The following is a 19,314-nucleotide window of genomic DNA, read 5'->3' on the forward strand; positions in this document are numbered from 1 at the left end:
ATATCATGTTAATGGACTAGAAAACTCAAGACAGTAAACATGTCAATTCTCCCCAAGCTGATAAATGGATAATACAATTCCTATAAAATTCCCAGCAAGATTTTTTTGTAGCTATAGATAAATTAAAACTTATACAGAAAAGCAAAGGAATGAGAATAGTTAAAACAGTTTTGAAAAAGAAAAATGGGAATAATTATTTTACCCAATTTCGAGACTTATTAGGCAAAGAAAATGAATTCCAATCTTAGTCTCACACTGTGCAAAAAGGACTTAAGTCAGCATGTCAAGGTTTTCAATATCCTGCATATTACAAAAAAGCTTTGGCCCTTATCTTCGGCTCCTGAGAGGTAACCTCTAAACCCTTGGAATACCCTGCCTAATAAGACTGTCTTTGTTTACTTGGGGACCCTGAGTTAGTTCATATAGTCTACGATAATAATGTGATTTATGATGGGTGCTTTGAAACACTGTGTTACAAGCTTGACTTCTCAAAGGCTAGTGACTAACGTCATCCACACAAGGATGTGTGACAAGGAGTCAATCATGCCAACATAACCAACCCACAATAAAAATCCTGGACACCAAGGCTTAGGTGATTTTGCCTGGTTAGCAGCACTTACGTGCTCTCACAAATCACCGTTGGGAGAATGAAACACTATCTACACAACTCCACTGGGAGAGGACAAATGGTTGGGCCTAGTGTCTCCTAGACCCCGCCCTTTGCTTCTTTTTCTATTGCTGATTTAACTCTGTATCCTTCAGCTGTAACAAACCATAATCATTAGCATGACAGCTTCTCTGAGTTCTGGAATTCTTTCCAGCAAATCACTGAGCTGAAGAGTGGTCTTGGGAACACCAAACACACTTGTTTTATAATAAATTAACTCAAAAATGGATCACAGAATTAAATAGAAAACAAAAAATGATAAAACTTCAAGGCAAAAAAAGAGAAAAATCTTCAAGATCTGGGACTATGCAGGGTTCATAGACTTGACCCCAAAAGCACAATCCATATATACACTTCTAAAATTATAACTATTCATCAAACTATTCATTTTAAAACTTTTGTTCTGCAAAAGACACTGTTAGAGGATGAAATGACAAGCTACAGAATGGAAGAATATATTTGCAAATCATACAGCGAACAAAGGATTAGTGTCTAAAATATAGAAAGAACTCTAAAAGCTCAACAGTAAAAAAATAATAATCTGATTATAACAGAGGCAAAAGACATGAAGAAACATTTCACTGAAGAGGACAGATGGAAAGCAAACATATGAAGAAATAGTCAATATTATTAATCTTTAAGGAAATGAAAATTAAAACCACAATGAAGTATCACTACATTCCCATCAGAAAGGCTAGAATTAAAAACCACCAGTGCTAACAAGAATGAAGAAAAAACTGGATCACTCACAATGATCCATTTCCATTGCTGACTGAAATGAAATAATCACTCTGAGAAACAGTATGACAATTTCTTTAAAAACTAAACATTCAAATGCCATACAACCAGCAACTGTGTTCCTGGACGTGAATGGTTAGAGCAGCTCTATTTCCAGTAGTCAAAACTGAACGCATGTGTCTTTCAGTGGGAAAATGCTTAACCAAAATGTAGTTTACCTAATACCACCACTGCTGAATGCTACTTAGCAATAAGAGAAATGAACTATTTATATATGCAACAATCTGGATGAATTGTCAAAGAAAAAAAGCCAATATTATAGGGTTACATACTATATGATTCCATTTATATAGCATTCTTGAAATGACGAAATTATAAAAATGGAGACTAGATGTAGTGGTTTCCAAAAGTTAAGGAGGAGTAGAGGAGGATGACCAACATGAGGTGCATACTGTGGTGATAGAAACCTTCTGTAGGGCACCTGGGTGGCTCAGTTGGTTAAGCAACTGCCTTCAGCTCAGGTCATGATCCTGGAATCCAAGGATCAAGTCCCGCATCAGGGTCTCTGCTCAGCAGGGAGTCTGCTTCTCCCTCTGACCCTCCCCCTTCTTATTTTCTCTCTCTCTCTCTCTCTCTCTCTCTCTCAGATAAATAAAAATCTTTTAAAGAAAAGAAAAGAAACAATCTATGTTTTGACTGTATCAATATCAATATCCTGGTTGTGATCGTGCACTGCAGTTTTGTGAGGTATTACCATGGGTGGAGGTGGGAGGTACTGAATACAGGGTGCATACAATCACTGTACTGTTTCTTAAAATTGCCTAGGAATCTATAATTATATCAAAACAAATAGTTTAAAAAATGATGTGGGAAAATTAATATGATCAGAGGGATAATTTCACTTGATATAATGATAACACTGAACATTATTAATTATTATTAAATATTCAAATATTACTTTATAATTTATTCTGGAATAACAGAACATACCCCTTGAATGTTCTCAATCACAACCATTCTCTGAGGGCTCATGTCTAAACACTAAGAATTTCAGCTCACCTTCCACGCTGTCAGAACAGGAAGTCCCAATGCCGGTGTCACCACTGTCAGAAGTTACACTATGTCTCCTGATATGATTATTTCGATGGTTAGATGTAACACTTGTGGCCTGCCACAATGATTCATTACCAGGTAACCATGCTGATGAAGAATAATCTGGTCCTACAAAGAAAAATATGCAAAAATTAGCACACTGAAAACGTCTACGAGTAGACAAAAGAGATCTTTTTTGAACTTAGAAAAAAAATACACATAAAAAGTTATTTTCTGCATCAAATAATTAAAATAGATCAATGATATCTAAGATTCATCAAATAAACTTACATACTGTACACCTAAAAATTCAATGCTGATTTCACAGCTTCCTCTACTAAAGGACCTGGATTTCTGCTCATAGGTTTTGAACACTGAAACACATACTGCTCTTATTTAAAACATCAAATCTATCTGTCTGTCTAGAAATGTCAGCACTCTGCTCTGGAATATCTGATATGCAGACATCTGTGATACCACACAGAGCAATCAGTTGAGAACTGGGGCCCAGGGAAAGCCTAATTGAATAATATTGCATAACAATTTAAGTGGAACATGCTAATGGAAAATAAATTTTTCTTCTGTATCCTAATCATTTAACATTTAAAATCATTTTTTATTTCTTTTATTTCTTTAGTTATGTTTTGATAAAAGATTAACACCATAGCATCATCATGACTTTTTCTCAATTTTCAATTTTCCCTTTTGAGTGATATTAAATCTTTTTTGGGCTAACATCACTTTTTAATGTTCTCCTGGTCTTTATTTTCAGTTATCTTGTCCACTTTTACTTAATTTTTATTTACCTTTTTCTGACATATCCATTTTACTTTTCTTCTTACTTCATTCTTAAATTTTTGTCCATTACAATGCCACACAAAGTATATCCAAGGAGGAATGCCAGTCTGTGAATCACTTATAACTAGTTCATAAAAGTTACAGTAATCTGAGGGGCTCCTGGGTGGCTCAGTCATTTGGGCATCTGCCTTCGGCTCAGGTCACAATCTCAGGGTCCTGGGAATCTGTCAGGCTCCTCACTCAGCTGGGAGTCGGCTTTTCTTTCTCCCTCTCCCTCCACCCCCATGCAGAGTGTGCACACATGCTTTCCTCTCTCAAATAAATAAATAAAATCTTTAAAAAGTTATGGTAATCTTAAAAAGCAATTTTAAATTTATTGAATTTTATATAAAAGCTATAGAAGCACATATCTTTATTAATGATGAACACAGTGATTCTCAAATTGGAGCCTGAAACTTATTTGTAGAACTTAACAAGTTCTACACAAGAATTTGGGGCTTTCATTCAATGACATCCTTAAAAAATTAATAAACATATTACAGGTGATCTGAATAGCTACCTTAAAACAGATTTATTATCAATAATTTCAATGCCCGCATTTGTGCTCTATGTTCACAAATGCAGCTGTTTCTAAGTAAAGAGCAAATAACGTATGGGGCATTTATCATCATGATATGAAACAAGACATCTGCACAGAATTACAAACTGACACACCATTGAAACTGCCATATAAGGAGTGCCTTTTAGCAGTCTTAGAAAAAATAAAGTTTTTAGATTTAAACGTAAGGATCACAAAATAATAAACATGTCCATAAAATGGATTAAATCATTTTGCCACAATTTTTGAAAAAGCCTCTCTGTATTTAATATTAAAAATCAAAATTCATAAACAGATTAATAAAACCAGAACTGAAGCTATTTTTTACCAATACTAATCCTAACATTAAAGATATTGTTTTAATAAAACACCATGCCATGTTAATACTAGTTTAAATTTCTATTTACATATAATTTATGAATTAAATTTGTTTTGGTTTTATACATATATAAGGTAAATAAGTAGCCTTAAAAACCATATACATTTAGGCGTGCCTAGGTGGCTCAGTCAGTTAAGCATCTGACTCTTGATTTTTGGCTCAGGTCATGAACTCAGGATTGTGAGATCAAGCCCCACATCCAGCTCAGTGCTGGGCATGAAACCTGCTTAAGATTCTTTCTCTCCCTCCCTACCCCCCCACCAACAAGTTCTCTCACTCTCTCTCTATCTCAGAAAACAAAACAAACAAACCTCCCAATAAAACATATACATTTAAACTAACTCAAAATTTTAAAATACTGACCAGAGAGACACACAGCCAGCTTTGATGTCCAGAACAACCACTTAAAACCCAATAGATTCTAGGCCTTTCTCAGAATAGGACTTACCTTAATTCATTTGATTAATCACTCACATATTAAAGCACCAAGTGAAAGTATTCTGTAACCAGGTCTGCTCTAACTCTGATCTATCCATAATCTATACCAAAATGTTTTCCTCAATCAGATCCTCAGGTATGGACAAATATTTCTTAAGAATATCCAGAAAATAGCATAAATAGGCTAGGAATACATGTAAATGACAAAGATACGAAAGAATGTCCAATCTTACTAATAGTGAGAGAAAGTAAAAGTGTTTAGACTTCTAACATTATAGTTGACCCTTGAACAACAATAGGTTTGAACTGAGTGCCTCCCCTATACACAGAATATTTTTAAGTAAACATATCAGAAAACTTTTTGGAAATTTGTGACAATATGAAAAAACTTGCAAATAAACCAACTAGCCTAGAGATACCAAAAAAAATTAAGAAAAAGGTTTGTCATGAGTGCACAAAACACTATAAATACTAGTCCTATTTTATCACTACCATAAAATACATACAAACCTATTATAAAAAGTTATAATTAATCAAAACTTACACAAACATTTCACACTGTACATGGTGCCATTTGAAGTTAAGAGAAATGTAAATAAACACAAAGATGTAGAAATAAATCATAATTACATAAAATTAACTATAGTACATACATACTGTACTAATGTTATAATTTTGTAGCCACCTCTCATTGCTATTATCCACTTAAAAATCCATATGATGCTAATCATCTCTAGTACATTGTGTATCACAGTAAAAAGCGATCTCTTGTGGTTCTTGCATATTTTTCATCATGTTGTGTTCAATAACATAAATCTCCAACACCATGAGACCCATACACAATGTCACTAGTGATGCTAGAAATGCTCCCAAGAAGCAAAAAAAAAAAAAAAAAAAAAAAAAAAAGCCAGGACATTAGAAAGAAAAAGTTGAATGCTTGATATATACTATAGTTTGAGGTCTGTACCTGTAGTTGCCTTCCATTTCTGAATAAATGAATCCAGCATAAAGATCATTGTTAAAAATGAAAAGGAAATTTGTGAAGCTGTTGCTGCAGCTACACAAGCAAGAGCAAAGACTTGAACTTTCTGTGAAATACCTTTTTATCTTGTACTGACAATACAGCTTTTATGTGGGTACAAGGTTGTGTAAGAATGGCATACCTAAAGATTAGTATGATTTGAGAAAAAGCAAAGTCATTACAGCACATGACAACTTAAAGCAAAAAGAAGGTGAACGATACAAAGCTGAAGAATTTAATGCCAGCACAGGATGGTTTGATAGTTTTTAGAAAGAAATTTGGCTTAAAAAAGGTCAAGATAACAGGAGAAACAGCTTCTGCCCACCAAGAGGCAGCAAAAGAATTCCCAGATGCCATTATGAAAATCGCTGATGAGAAAGGTATCTGCCTGTACAGGTTTTTAAAGGCAGACAAAAGGGTCTTACTCTGAAAGAAATGGCCACAAAAGATGTAATAGTAAGGAAGAGGAGTGAGCACCAAAACTTAATGCAGGAAGGGATGGGCTAACAGTTGCTCTGTGCAAATGCAGTCAGGTGTATGACCAGGACTGTCATTATCTAAAAAGCTTCTAACCCCCAGCTTTGAAGGAAAAAGGTAACTAACAACCAGCAGCCAGTCTTTTGGTTGCAAAACAAGAAGGCCTGAACAAGAACCCTTTTTCTAGACTGGTTCCATTGATGCTTTGTCCCTCAAGTCAGGAAGCAACTTGCCAGAAAAGGACTGCATTTTAAAGTGCTTTTGATATCTGACAAAGCCCCTGACCACCTAGAACCTTGTGAGTTCAGTACCAAAGATATCAAAGTGCCCCAATACAATGCCTCTAACTCAACCTCTGAATCAAGAGGTCATAAGGACCTTTAAGATTCATTTTGTATGGTTCCCTGTGGAAAGGATTATGAATGCCATGGAACAGAACCTCAATAGAGAGAACATCATGAAAGTTTGGGAAGGATTACACCACTCAAGATACCATCGTTATAGAAAAAGCTGTGAAAGCCATCAACCCAAAAACAATAAATTCCTGCTGGAGGAAACCGTGTCAAGATGTTGTGTATGACTTCACAGGATTTACAACAGAGCCAGCCAAAGGAATAATGGAAGAGATTGTGGAAATGGCAAAGTAGGTAGGAAATTGAGGCTTTCAAGATATGGATCTTGGAGAAATTCAAGAGCTAACAGATACAATCCCTGAGAAATGAACAGAAGATGACTTGGAGACGAGAGCTTCTGAACCAATGCCAGACAATGAGAGAGAAGACATAGAAGTAGTAGTGCCAGAAAACAAACTGACATTGAACAACCTGGCAGAAGGATTCTGATTACTCAAGACTGTTTTGACTTCTTTTACAACATGGGCTATTCCATGACACAAGCGCTAAAAACTAAAGAAAACAGCAGAAGAATGACTGGTACTACTTAGAAACATTTTTTGAGAAATGAGAAAGCCAAGAAGTCAGATAGAAATGATGATGTATTTATGTGAAGTTACACCCAGTGTGCTTCTCTGTACTACCTCCCCAACCACTTCCTCCACCTCTTCCACCTCTACCACTTGTAGGAAAGCAAGACCAACCCCCCTCCTTTTTCTCCTCCTCCTTAGCCTTCAACATGAAGACAAGGATAAAGACCTCTCTGATGATCTACCTCCACTTAATGAACAGTAAATAATCATCATGTGATATAGTTAATAAACTTACCTGCTGTATACATGTGTGACCGCATGAAAATCTAGTAATTGTACGGCAAGAAATGCATGAGATATTTTTGTGCCATTATCATAACTACCTAAATATTCACATGCAGAACATCCTGTAAAAAACCTGTATGGTAGTGGATAGCCTATCTTCACACAGGCATAAAATGAGTAATATTAAATATCAAATCAATAATGTGTTAGTTTTTTCAGTTTTATAACTTTGGTTTCAAAGAATTACATTACCTTATAGTATACCCCTCTCTCTAGTAACTGAAAACTCTGTATCAGCTTATCATCCATCACACATAAGTGGTTTTTAAAAAAATGTAACACTGTTTCCAACAATGTATTATGAATATGAATGTAATACTATATGCCATTAAAGTGTTATAATGATTCATTCATTAATGCATAGGCTAGGCTACTGATGAGCAATCATATTATTGCTTCTTCATTATCAATGCACGAATCCTTATACCTGTAAATATATATGAATTTTCTTTTTCAAACTATCTTTTCATTTTTAGTATCTAGCGTTAGTTACATGTATAACAATTACAGTGTTTTGTATTATTTAGGAAAATATTGATACAGATACAGACAGTTCATCTTGTACACAGATGATATAAACTTAGGTATTGACAAATACAATACAGTATTGTATTTTCTGTTGTGATTTTCTTAGTGTTTTTTCTCTAGCTTACTTTATTGTAAAAGTATAGTACATAATAGATATAAGATATGCATTAATCAACTGTTTATGTTATCTGTAAGGATTCCCAATCAATAGCAGGCTATTAGTAGTTAAGTTTTCGAAGAGTCAAAAGATTCATACACATCTGACTGCACAGCGGGCTGGCACCCCTAATTCCTGCACTGTTTAAAGGTCAACTATACTTCTTTTTTTTAAAAGATCCAATTTATACTATACGCTTAGGACACTAAAGATAATTAACAAATATCATGAATAAAATAATACTCTAATCTTTAATTTAGATTGAATTAATTCATTCTGAAAATGACATGTTTTGTCTCTACTCAAGTCAATCCAGATCACAAAGCAGTTAAGAACTATAAGTGAACTATGCTTAGCAGGAAAAATAAGAAAAATTTTCTTACACAGTATTTATATGACTATGCTACTGAAATGGGAACTACTCAATTTCTAGAGACATGCTATGGACTTTAAAATATTAAAATAAGTCTGAGTGGCTTATAACAATACAGTCTCACCTAGGTCCTATCATATTAAAGCAACTGAATGACTGACTGTAAAATCAGTTTTCTCTAGAACAAAGACAGAAGCACTTCTGTAAGAATAGCAAAGATACCAAGACACTACACTAGAACTTCTCTTTGGAAAACAGTATATTTTTTAACACCAATTTCAATTCTTTTATATAGAAATACTGAATGCCTAGGGATAACTTATTTAAAAACAAAAATTTAAAAACTATTTAAAAACTATTTAAAAACTAGTAATTAAAAACTAGTAATTCTCTGGAAAATACAAGAAGATCAGCATCAAGTGAAGAGGTAACCTATTACATTTTCTTTTTGAAGCTTTTTTTTTTTTTAAGTTGGAAGCAAAGATGCATAAATATCAAGTCTTCCACAATATATTATATATCTATAACTGCACTTAGAAGAATAACAACTAATCTTACTGAATTTTTTAAATGACAACTCTAAGCCAGAAGAAAATAAAAATAACAAAGCAGATTTACTTTTACATAAAAAAGCTGAATATGACACAAATCATAAATATAAACTGCAGTATTTCTCAAAATGCAGATTATCAGTGGATTGAGAACCAACTGTTTTACAAAAAAAAAAAAAAACACAGAACAAAACAAAATATCAAAGCATATTTACCCTTGTATGCCAGAAGATGCACATATCTCACATTTCAAATGTTGAAATGTTAACAAGTACAAAGTACTTCTGCACAAAGTTCAGAACAGTGGCCCTCAACTGCCCCAATTCTACTATCAGTAGAAATCAATGTATGACTGAATTAAATAAATCCAGAGAACACCTCTTTTCCTTAACCCTTACAGGTAATCAGTTTGTAAAACTATTTAGTCCATTTTGTAAATACTAACTGTATTAGATCTCTCCTCTCCACGCCCACCATCACAGATCACATCTTTGGCTGGACTGCTCCAAGAATCTCCCTCTGAAGTAATACCACCCAAGTCATCCTCAACCCCTACTACCAGTTACCTTTTGACATTCAAATATATATACATCATTCTCCTGTTCATATAAATTTATAGGTTCCTTCCTGCATTTTAAATAAAACTCAAACTACTTAAATTTGCCAAAGTTCTTCACCAATTGACAGCCCACCTTCTATTTCCTCCAACTCCAGCCTCACCCATTCCAGCTCCCCTATAAACACTCTCCAGACATACATACCTAATCACTGCCTCCCAACAGATTAGGTCCTTTAATGACTCCAAATTATTTTCCTTCTCTACCTTCTTTAAAGGTCTCAGTTCGGAATTAACTTGCTCTAAATGTCTTCTTTGTGTTCTCCCAATATATCATTAAAAATTCCAATAACAGCATATTCTAAACTATATTAACCCCTTTGTGTATGACTTTCTTCTTCACCACATTAAGAACAGTAAAAGACAACTTTTTTTTTCTTTTTAAGTCTCTAGCACAGAGCTGCAGAGTCAGGCAGGGTCTCAATAAATGCAGTCATTATTGCCACTACTAGCCAATAAATGTTCATGGTATAAAATTAAAATTCTGGAAACCTTATAATTAGATCTAAAAAATATTTTTCCTGCGATGCCTGGGTGGCTCAGTTGATTAACATCTGCCCTCAGCTCAGGTCATGATCCCAGGGTCCTGGGATCAAGTCCTACATTGGGCTCCCTGCTCAGCAGAGCATCTGCTTCTCTCTCTGTCTGCTGCTCTCCCTGCTTGTGTGCTTTCGCTCTCTTTCTCTCTGACAAATGAAATCTTTAAGAAAAAAATACATACACACACACACATACACATATATTTCCTTTCAGAATTATAATTAAACAGGGTTGGTGGGGGGGTCTGTTTAATTTAAAATCCAAGAGATTTTTAACTATGCCTTGAGCCGGTCTGCAATTAAGTACCTATTTAAAGATCAGTAAACACTTTCCAAAGCAGCTAAAAAATAATTATTATAAATGGTTTGGGGGGATGATGGCCAAAATTCCTAATAAATATGAGAAAACAATCTCCTATAGGAACAAAAAAAAAAGTTACAAAAAATTAAAAGGAACATAAAAACATAAAAAAGCATTCACATTACTAGTAACCACACACACACAGGAGAGAGAGAAAATCTCAACCGACACTGGAGATTATCTAGCTAAAATGAAAGAAACAATACTGCAATATTTGTTCCTCATTGCCATCATCCAGTCCATTTCAGTACTGATTATTTCTAGGGTAAGTGAATCTAATTGTCTTGGTTTTTTATTCTTCTATTATAGAATTTCTAATATTCCTTAGTGGTAAAGAATGGACCGTGAAACCAGGTTGCCTGGACACAAGCTCTATCCAACCTCTTATTAGCAGTGAGCCCTGGAGTAAATCACTTATCTAAACTGTAGCTCATAAATAAAATCTTTTAAGAAAGGGGGGGGGCGCACCTGGGTGACTCAGTGGGTTAAGCCTCTGCCTTCAGCTCAGGTCATGGTCTCAGGGTCCTGGGATCGAGCCCGGAATCGGGCTCTCTGCTCAGCAGGAAGCCTGCTTCCCCCTCTCTCTCTGCCTGCCTCTCTGCCTACTTGTGATCTCTCTCTCTCTCTGTCAAATAAATAAAATCTTTAAAAATAAATAAATAAATAAACTGTAGCTCAATTTCTTCACACGTAAAAAGAGAGAACAAATTAGAGTACCTATCGGGACGCCTGGGTGGCTCAGTTGGTTAAGCAGCTGCCTTCGGCTCAGGTCATGATCCCAGCGTCCTGGGATCGAGTCCCACATCGGGCTCCTTGCTCGTCAGGAAGCCTGCTTCTCCCTCTGCCTCTGCCTGCCATTCTGTCTGCCTGTGCTCGCTCTCTCTCCCTCTCTCTCTCTGACACATAAATAAATAAAATAAAATCTTTAAAAAAAAAAATTAGAGTACCTATCTTATAGCATTATGATAATTAAATAAATATGAAGAGATTTATTATTTAATTCAAATTCAATTAACATATAATGTATTATTGGGTTCAGAGAGGTAGAAGTCAGTAATTCATCAGTCTTACTTAATACCCAGTCCTCATTACATCACATGCCCTGCTTAGTCACCCAGTTATCCATCCCCCCCACCTCCCACCCCTCCAGCAACCCTCAATTTGTTTCCTATGATTAAGGGTCTCTTATGGTTTGTCTCCCTCTCCGATTTTATCTTGTTTTATTTTTTTCCTCTCATACCCTAAGATCCTCTATTTTGTCTTAGATTCCACATGAGTGAGATCATTTAATTATCTTTTTCTGACTGACTTATTTCACTTAGCATAATACCCTCTAATTCCAACCACATCACTGCAAAAGGTAAGAGTTCATTTTTTGATGGCTGAGTAGTGTTACACTGTATGTGTATGTATATGTGTGTGTATGTACATATATATTTTTATATATGTGTTTATGTATGTATATATATGCATACCATATATATGGTGTATATATGTGTGTGTATGTATATATACATACATACATATATGATATATATATATACCACATCTTCTTTATTCATCTGTCAGTGGATATCTGCACTCTCTCCATCTCGCTATTGTGGACATTGCTACTATAAACACTGGAGTGCAGGTGCCCCTTCGAATGATTACATCTGTATCTTTGGGGTAAATACTCAGTAGGGCACTGGGTCATAGGATAGTTCTATTTTCAACTTTTTGAGGAACCTCCATACTGTCTTCCAGAGTGGCTGTACCAGCTTGCATTCCCACCAACAGTGTAGGAGGGTCCCCCTTTCTCCACATCCTCACTAACATCTGTCATTTCCTGACTTGTTAATTTTAGCCATTCTGACTGGTATGAGGTAGTATTTCATTGTGGTTTTGATTTGTATTTCTCTGATGCTGGGTGATGTTGAGCATTTTTTCATGTGTCTGTTGGCCATTTGGGTATCTTCTTTGCAGAAAACGTCTGGTCATGTCTTCTGTCCATTTCTTGATCAGATTATCTATTCCTTAGGTGTTGAGTTTTATAAGTTCTTTATAGATTCTACAAACTAGCCTTTTATCTGATAAGACCTTTGTTAAGTATCTTCTCCCATTCTGCTGATTGTCTTTTGATTTTGTGGACTGTTTTCCTTTCCTTTCCTGTGCAAAAGCTTTCTATCTTGATGAAGTCTCAATAGTTTCTTTTTGCCTTTGTTCCCCTTGCATTTAGAGACCTGTCTAGCAAGAAGTGGCTGTGGCCAAGGTCACAGAGGTTGCTGCTTGTTTCTCCTCTAGGATTTTGATGGATTCCTGTCTCACATTTAGGTCTTTCATCCATTTTGAGTCTATTTTTGTATATGGTTTAAGAAAATGGTCCAGTTTCATTTTTCTGCATGTGGCTGCCCAATATACCCAGCACCATTTATTGAAGAGACTGTCTTTTTTCCATTGGATAATCTTTTTTTTTAATATTTTATTTATTTATTTGACAGAGAGAGAGATCACAAGTAGACAGAGAGGCAGGCAGAGAGAGAGAGAGAGAGAGGGAAGCAGGCTCCCTGCTGAGCAGAGAGCCCGATGCGGGACTCGATCCCAGGACCCTGAGATCATGACCTGAGCCGAAGGCAGCGGCTTAACCCACTGAGCCACCCAGGTGCCCCTCCATTGGATATTCTTTCCTGATTTGTTGAAGATTAGTTGACCATAGAGTTGAGGGTCCATTTCCCGGCTCTCTCTTCTGTTGCATTGATCTCTGCATCTGTTTTGGTGCCAGTACCATACTGTCTTGATGATTACAGCTTTGTGATAGAGCTTGAAGTCTGGAATTGTGATGCCAACTTTTCCTTCCATTTCTATTTTTTTGGAACAGTTTCAGGAGAACAGATATTAATTCTTCTTTAAATGTTTGGTACAATTCTCCTGGGAAGCCGTCTGGCGCAGAGCACTTTTTGTTGGGAGATTTTTGATGACTGCTTCAATCTCCTTACTGGTTATGGGTCTTTTCAGGTTTTCTATTTCTTCCTGGTTCAGTTTCGGTAGTTTTATGTCTCTAGGAATGTATCCATTTCTTCCAGATTGCCTAATTTGTTGGCACATAGTTGCTCATAATATGTTCTTATAATTGTATTTCTTTGGCGTTGGTTGTAATCTCTCCTCCTTCATTTATGATTTTATCTATTTGGTATCTATATCTTTCCTTTTGGTTAGTCTGGCCCAAGGTTTGTCGATCTTATTAATTCTTTCAAAGAACCAGCTCCTAGTTTCGTTGATCTCTTCTACTGTTCTTTTGGTTTCTGTTTCATTGATTTCTGCTCTATCTTTATTTTTCTCTTCTCCTGCCGGGAAGAGGAGGCTGTATTTGCTGTTCTTTCTCCAGCTCCTTTACGTGTAAGGTTAGGTTGTGTATCTGAGACCTTTCTTATTTCTTGAGAAAGGCTTGTATTGCTATACACTTTCCTCTTAGGACCACCTTTGCTGCATTCCAAAGGTTTTGAACAGTTGTGTTTTCATTTTGTTTCCATGAATTTTTTAAATTCTTCTTTTATTTGCTGGTTGACCCATTCATTCTTTAGTATGATGCTCTTTAGTCTCCATATATTTGAGTTCTTTCCAAATTTCCTCTTCTGATTGAGTTCTAGGTTTCAAAGCACTGCAGTTTGAAAATATGCAGGGAATGATACAAAATTTTGTTGCCAGTTGAGACCTGATTTGTGACCCAATATGTTATCTATTCTAGAGAATATTCCATGTCCACTCAAGAAGAATGCATTTTCTGTTGCTTTAGGATGGAGTGTTCTGAATGTATCTGTAAAGTCCATGTGGTCCAGTGTGTCATTCAAAGCTGTTTCCTTGATCCTCTGCTTAGATGATCTGTCCATTGCAGTGAGGGGGGTGCTAAAGTCCCCTACAATTACTGTATTATTATCGATGTGTTTCTTTAGTTTTGTTATTAATTTGTTTCTATAACTGGCTGCTCCCATATTAGGGGCATAAATATTTACAACTGTTAGATCTTCTTGTTGGATAGACCCTTTAGTTATGATATAATGTCCTTCCTCATCTCTTATTACAGTCGTTGGTTTTAAAATCTAATTTGTGGGGTGCCTGGGTGGCTCAGTGGGTTAAAGCCTCTGACTTCAGCCCAAGTCATGATCCCAGGGTCCTGGGATCGAGCCCCACCTGGGGCTCTCTGCTCAGCCGGGAGCCTGCTTCCCCCCCCTCTCTCCCTACCTCTCTGTGTACTTGTGATCTCTCTCTGTCAAATAAATAAATAAAATCTTAAAAAAAAATAAAATAAAATCTAATTTGTATGCCTATGACCCAGCAATTGCACTACTGGGTATTTACCCTAAAGATACAAACGTAGTGATCCGAAGGGGCACATGCACCCGAATGTTTACAGCAGCAATGTCTACAATAGCCAAACTATGGAAAGAACCTAGATGTCCATCAACAGATGAATGGATAAAGAAGATGTGGTATATATACACAATGGGATACTATGCAGCCATCAAAAGAAATGAAATCTTGCCATTTGCAATGACGTGGATAGAACTAGAGGGTATCATGCTTAGCGAAATAAGTCAATCGGAGAAAGACAATTATTATATGATCTCCCTGATATGAGGGAGAGGAGATGCAACATGGGGGGTTAAGGGGGTAGGAGAAGAGTAAATGAAACAAGATGGGATTGGGAGGGAGACAAACCATAAGTGACTCTTAATCTCACAAAACAAACTGAGGGTTGCTGGGGGGAGGAGGGTTGGAAGGGGGGGTGGGGTTATGGACATTGGGGAGGGTATGTGCTATGGTGAGTGCTGTGAAATGTGTAAACCTGGCAATTCACAGACATGTACCCCTGGGGATAAAAATATATGTTTAAATAAATAAATAAATAAATAAAAACATAATAAAAAAATCTAATTTGTATGATACAAGGATTGCCACCCCAGCTTTATTTTCATGTCCACTAGCATGATGTATGGTTCCCCCCCCCCCACCAATTTTAAATCTAGAAGTGTCTTTAGGTCAAAAATAAGTCTCTTGCAGACAGCTTATCAGTGGGCTTTGCTTTTGGGTGGGGGCCTGCTTTTTTTATCCAATTTGATACACTGTGTCTTTTGATTGGGGGCACTTAGCCCATTTACATTCAGAGTAAGTACTGAAAGATATGAATTTAGTGCCATTAAACCTATAAAGTCACCATTTCTGTAAACTGTCTCTGTTCCTTTCTGGTCTATTTAACTTCTGGGCTCCCTCTTTGCTTAAAGGACCCTTTTTAATATTCCTTGTAGGGCTAGTTTGGTGTTCACAAGTTCTTTTAGTTTCTGTTTGTCCTGGAAGCTTTTTATCTCTCCTTCTATTTTGAATGACAGCCTTTTATTTTGGTAAAGTATTCTAGGCTGCAAATGTTTCTCATTTAGTACCTGAATATATCATGCCAGGCCTTTCTGGCCTGCCAGGTCTCTGTGGATAGGTATGCTCCAAGTCTAATGTTTCTACCCTTGTAGGTTATGGACCTTTGTCCCAACAACAACCACAGAGAAATATACACTAGAGAAATCAGGAACACTGAAAAAAAAAATTAAATTTTAAAAAAATCAAGTAAGACCCAAAACTGGGGGAAAAAATTTTTTTTAAGAAGAAAGAATGTAATCAGACAGGGGGCTAGAACAGACCAATACACTGGATCCTGTGTGTATTTGGTCTCTTTGTCAGAAAACTAGATCCCAAAACTGTAAAGAAAGAAGTTATATATGTAAAAAATCAAATACAATGAAAGGACAGAATATAACTGTAAAAATGAAAATTAAAAGGGAAAAAAGTGGGGGGGGGGGGATAAACAGACAAGTGAACAGAAAAGAGCAACACACTATATCCTGAGTGTATTTTGGTTGGTTTGTTACAAAACACTACATCTCAAAATTGTAATAGATATATGTATGTGTGTATATGTGTATATATATACATATATACACACAAACAAAATACATTGAAATAATGTAATGGTAAAGATAAAAATTTTTAAAAAAAGACTTTAACAGAACCAAAAAAAAAAAAATGGAAGAAAAAGAGAGACAGGAGAGAGAGAGAGACAATATGATCAGACAGGTGAAGAGAATAGAGCCATACACTAGATTCTGATGTATTTTGGTCTGTTAGAAGAAACTGCATCCCAGAATGGTAAAGAAAGAAAAATATATATACAAAAATAAAATTAAATACAATGAAAGGTTAGAATGTAACTGTAAAACTGAAAATAAAAAAAGATTTTTTAAAAAGTTGAGAAGAAATTGGTTGAAAAGGAAAGAGAAAAAAATTAAAAGACTTAAGAATTATGGGGAAAAAGACATGAATTCTGTATGCCATATGCCCCTAGTGTTGGAGTTCTGCAGTTCTCAACGATCGGTAAAGTTGGTCTTGCCTGGATGTTCTTGCTGATCTTCTGGGGGAGGGGCCTGTTACCCTGATTCTCAGATGTCTTTGACCTGAGCAGAATCACACTGCCCTTGCCAAGGAGGCCAGGCTAAGTAATCTGCTCTGGATTGGATTGCTTTATGTGGCTTTTGTTGCCTAAAGGCTTTCCCTACTGCTTTAGAGGACGAGACTGAAATGGTGGTCTCTCTATCTCAAGCCTCGGAGCCAAAAGTTTGGGCCTGACTCCTTAGCGCACCCTTAGGGAAAAGCAGTCAATCACTCTGGTCCTCCCTGGTCTTGGTCGCCACTCCCTGCTCATCCAGCCTGTGACCAAGCATTTCCATCTCAGACAGGCAACCCCACTTTGAGTTTCTAAACCTAGCAGGCTCTTGCGGCTCTCACCTGCATCACTCCTCCCAGGGGTCTCCACCAGTTCTGCCAGTTCTGCCGCTTGTTGGGCCCCTGCTCAGAAAGCAGTTGCCCCACCAGGCCACAGTTCAGTTTATGGCAACGCTGAGCTAAGAACCCACTCCTGGGCTCACTGAGAGCAGCCAGCTTCCCCACTCCAATGCCTGCAAACTCTGACGCACTCAGGTACCCCTCTGCCTTGTCTTCCTGTAACCCCAGGGACACCGAGATCACACTGTCTCTCACCTAGGATTCTGCCCTGCTTCACCATCTGAGCTCCTTTCAGGCAGGGATGTCCCTCACCATAGCAGACTTCTAAAAGTTCTGATTTTGCGGGGCACCTGAGTGGCTCAGTTGTTTAAGTGTCTGCCTTCGGCTCAGGTCATGATCCCAGGGTCCTGGGATTGAGCCCTGCATCAGGCTCCCTGCTCGGTGGGGAGCTTGCTACTCCCTCTCCCTCTGCCTGCTGCTCTGCCTACTTGTGCTCTCTTTCAATCTCTCTGTCCAAAAAAAAAAAAAAAAAAAAAAAGGATTCTTAAATAAAGAAATAAAAATAAAAGTTCTGATTTTGCATTCTGCTGCTGTATCACTTTCTGATACCCAGCTTACAGAGGGCCCCCTCCCCTCACAGTGTGTCTTCCCATTTATCAGCTCAGATTCACTTCTCCATCCCTCCTACCTTACAGAAAGCAGTCACTTTTCTATTTGAAGAGTTGCAGCTATTCTTTTCTTAGACTCTGGTTGAGTTCACAGGTGTTCAGAATGATTTGATAGCTATCTAGCTGAACTCCTGAGAGCAGACAAGACTAAGGTCTCCTACTCCTCTGCCATCTTGGTGAAAAATCATGAAGAAATATACCTTTAAAAGTGCCAGGCATAAAGGGGCTCTTTGTTGGCACAGCTGTTAAGTAGCCCTAGCTCTTTGTTTCAGCTCAGGACCTGTGCATCACAGGCTCCGTGCTCAGTGCAGACTCTGCTTGGGATTCTCTCTCCCTATCCCTCTGCCCCTACCACTCACGCTCACTGTCTCTCTCACATACAAATCTTTAATAAGTAAAAATTTTTAAAAGTGCCAGGCATAAAAACAAACACATTAATCAATGGAACAGAATAAAGGGCCCAGAAATAAACCCATGCATATATGGTGTATTATTTACTACAAAATAGTCAAGAATATACAATGGGGAAAGGATAGTCTCTTCAATAAATGGTGTTGGGAAAACTGGACAGTCACATGCAAAAGAATGAAACCGGACCCCTATCTTAATACCATACACAAAAATCAACTCAAAATGAGTTAAAAGCTTGCACATAAGGCCTGAAACCATAAAACTCCTGAAAGAAAACATAGAGGGTAAGCTCCTTGACATCAGTCTTGGCAATAATTTTTTTGGACTTGCCACCAAAAGCAAAGGCAACAAAAGCAAAAATAAACAAGCAAAACCGCATCAAACTAAAAAGCTTCTGTACAGCAAAGGAAACCATCAACAAAATGAAAAGGCAACCTATGGAATATAAAAAAGTATTTCCAAATCATGTACCTAATAAGTGTTTGTTTTTTAAAGTAGGCTCCACACCCACCAGAGCCCAACAGGGGATTTGACCTCAAGCCCTTGAAATGGAAACCTGAGCTGAGATCAAAGTTGGACACCTAACCGACTGAGCCACCCAGATGCCCCTGTGAAAAGGATTTAATATCCAAAATATATAAGAAACTCATACAACTGAACAGCCATATATAAAATACACACACACACACACACACATATGCAGGGGTGTGTGTGTATATATAGATACATATATACATATGTACATATATATACATATATACACATATATACATATATACATATATATACATATATACACATATATACATATATACATATATATACATA

The 19,314-nt window shown here is 36.8% G+C and overlaps 1 protein-coding gene across 2 annotated transcripts in view; it reads right to left on the minus strand.

Annotated features, from left to right (window-relative positions):
- Positions 1 to 19,314, minus strand: part of LOC111147536 (centrosomal protein 85 like) — a 168,769-nt gene that overhangs the window by 139,662 nt on the left and 9,793 nt on the right. For both annotated transcript variants that reach the window (XM_022503618.1, XM_022503616.1), the window contains exon 2: positions 2,465 to 2,626. In XM_022503618.1, the coding sequence (XP_022359326.1) occupies positions 2,465 to 2,626 (162 nt within the window). The remainder of the gene's footprint in view (positions 1 to 2,464; positions 2,627 to 19,314) is intronic.

Source organism: Enhydra lutris, unplaced genomic scaffold (assembly GCF_002288905.1).
Source record: "Enhydra lutris kenyoni isolate GAN:26980312 unplaced genomic scaffold, ASM228890v2 scaffoldscaffold17, whole genome shotgun sequence".
Taxonomy (NCBI): domain Eukaryota; kingdom Metazoa; phylum Chordata; class Mammalia; order Carnivora; family Mustelidae; genus Enhydra; species Enhydra lutris.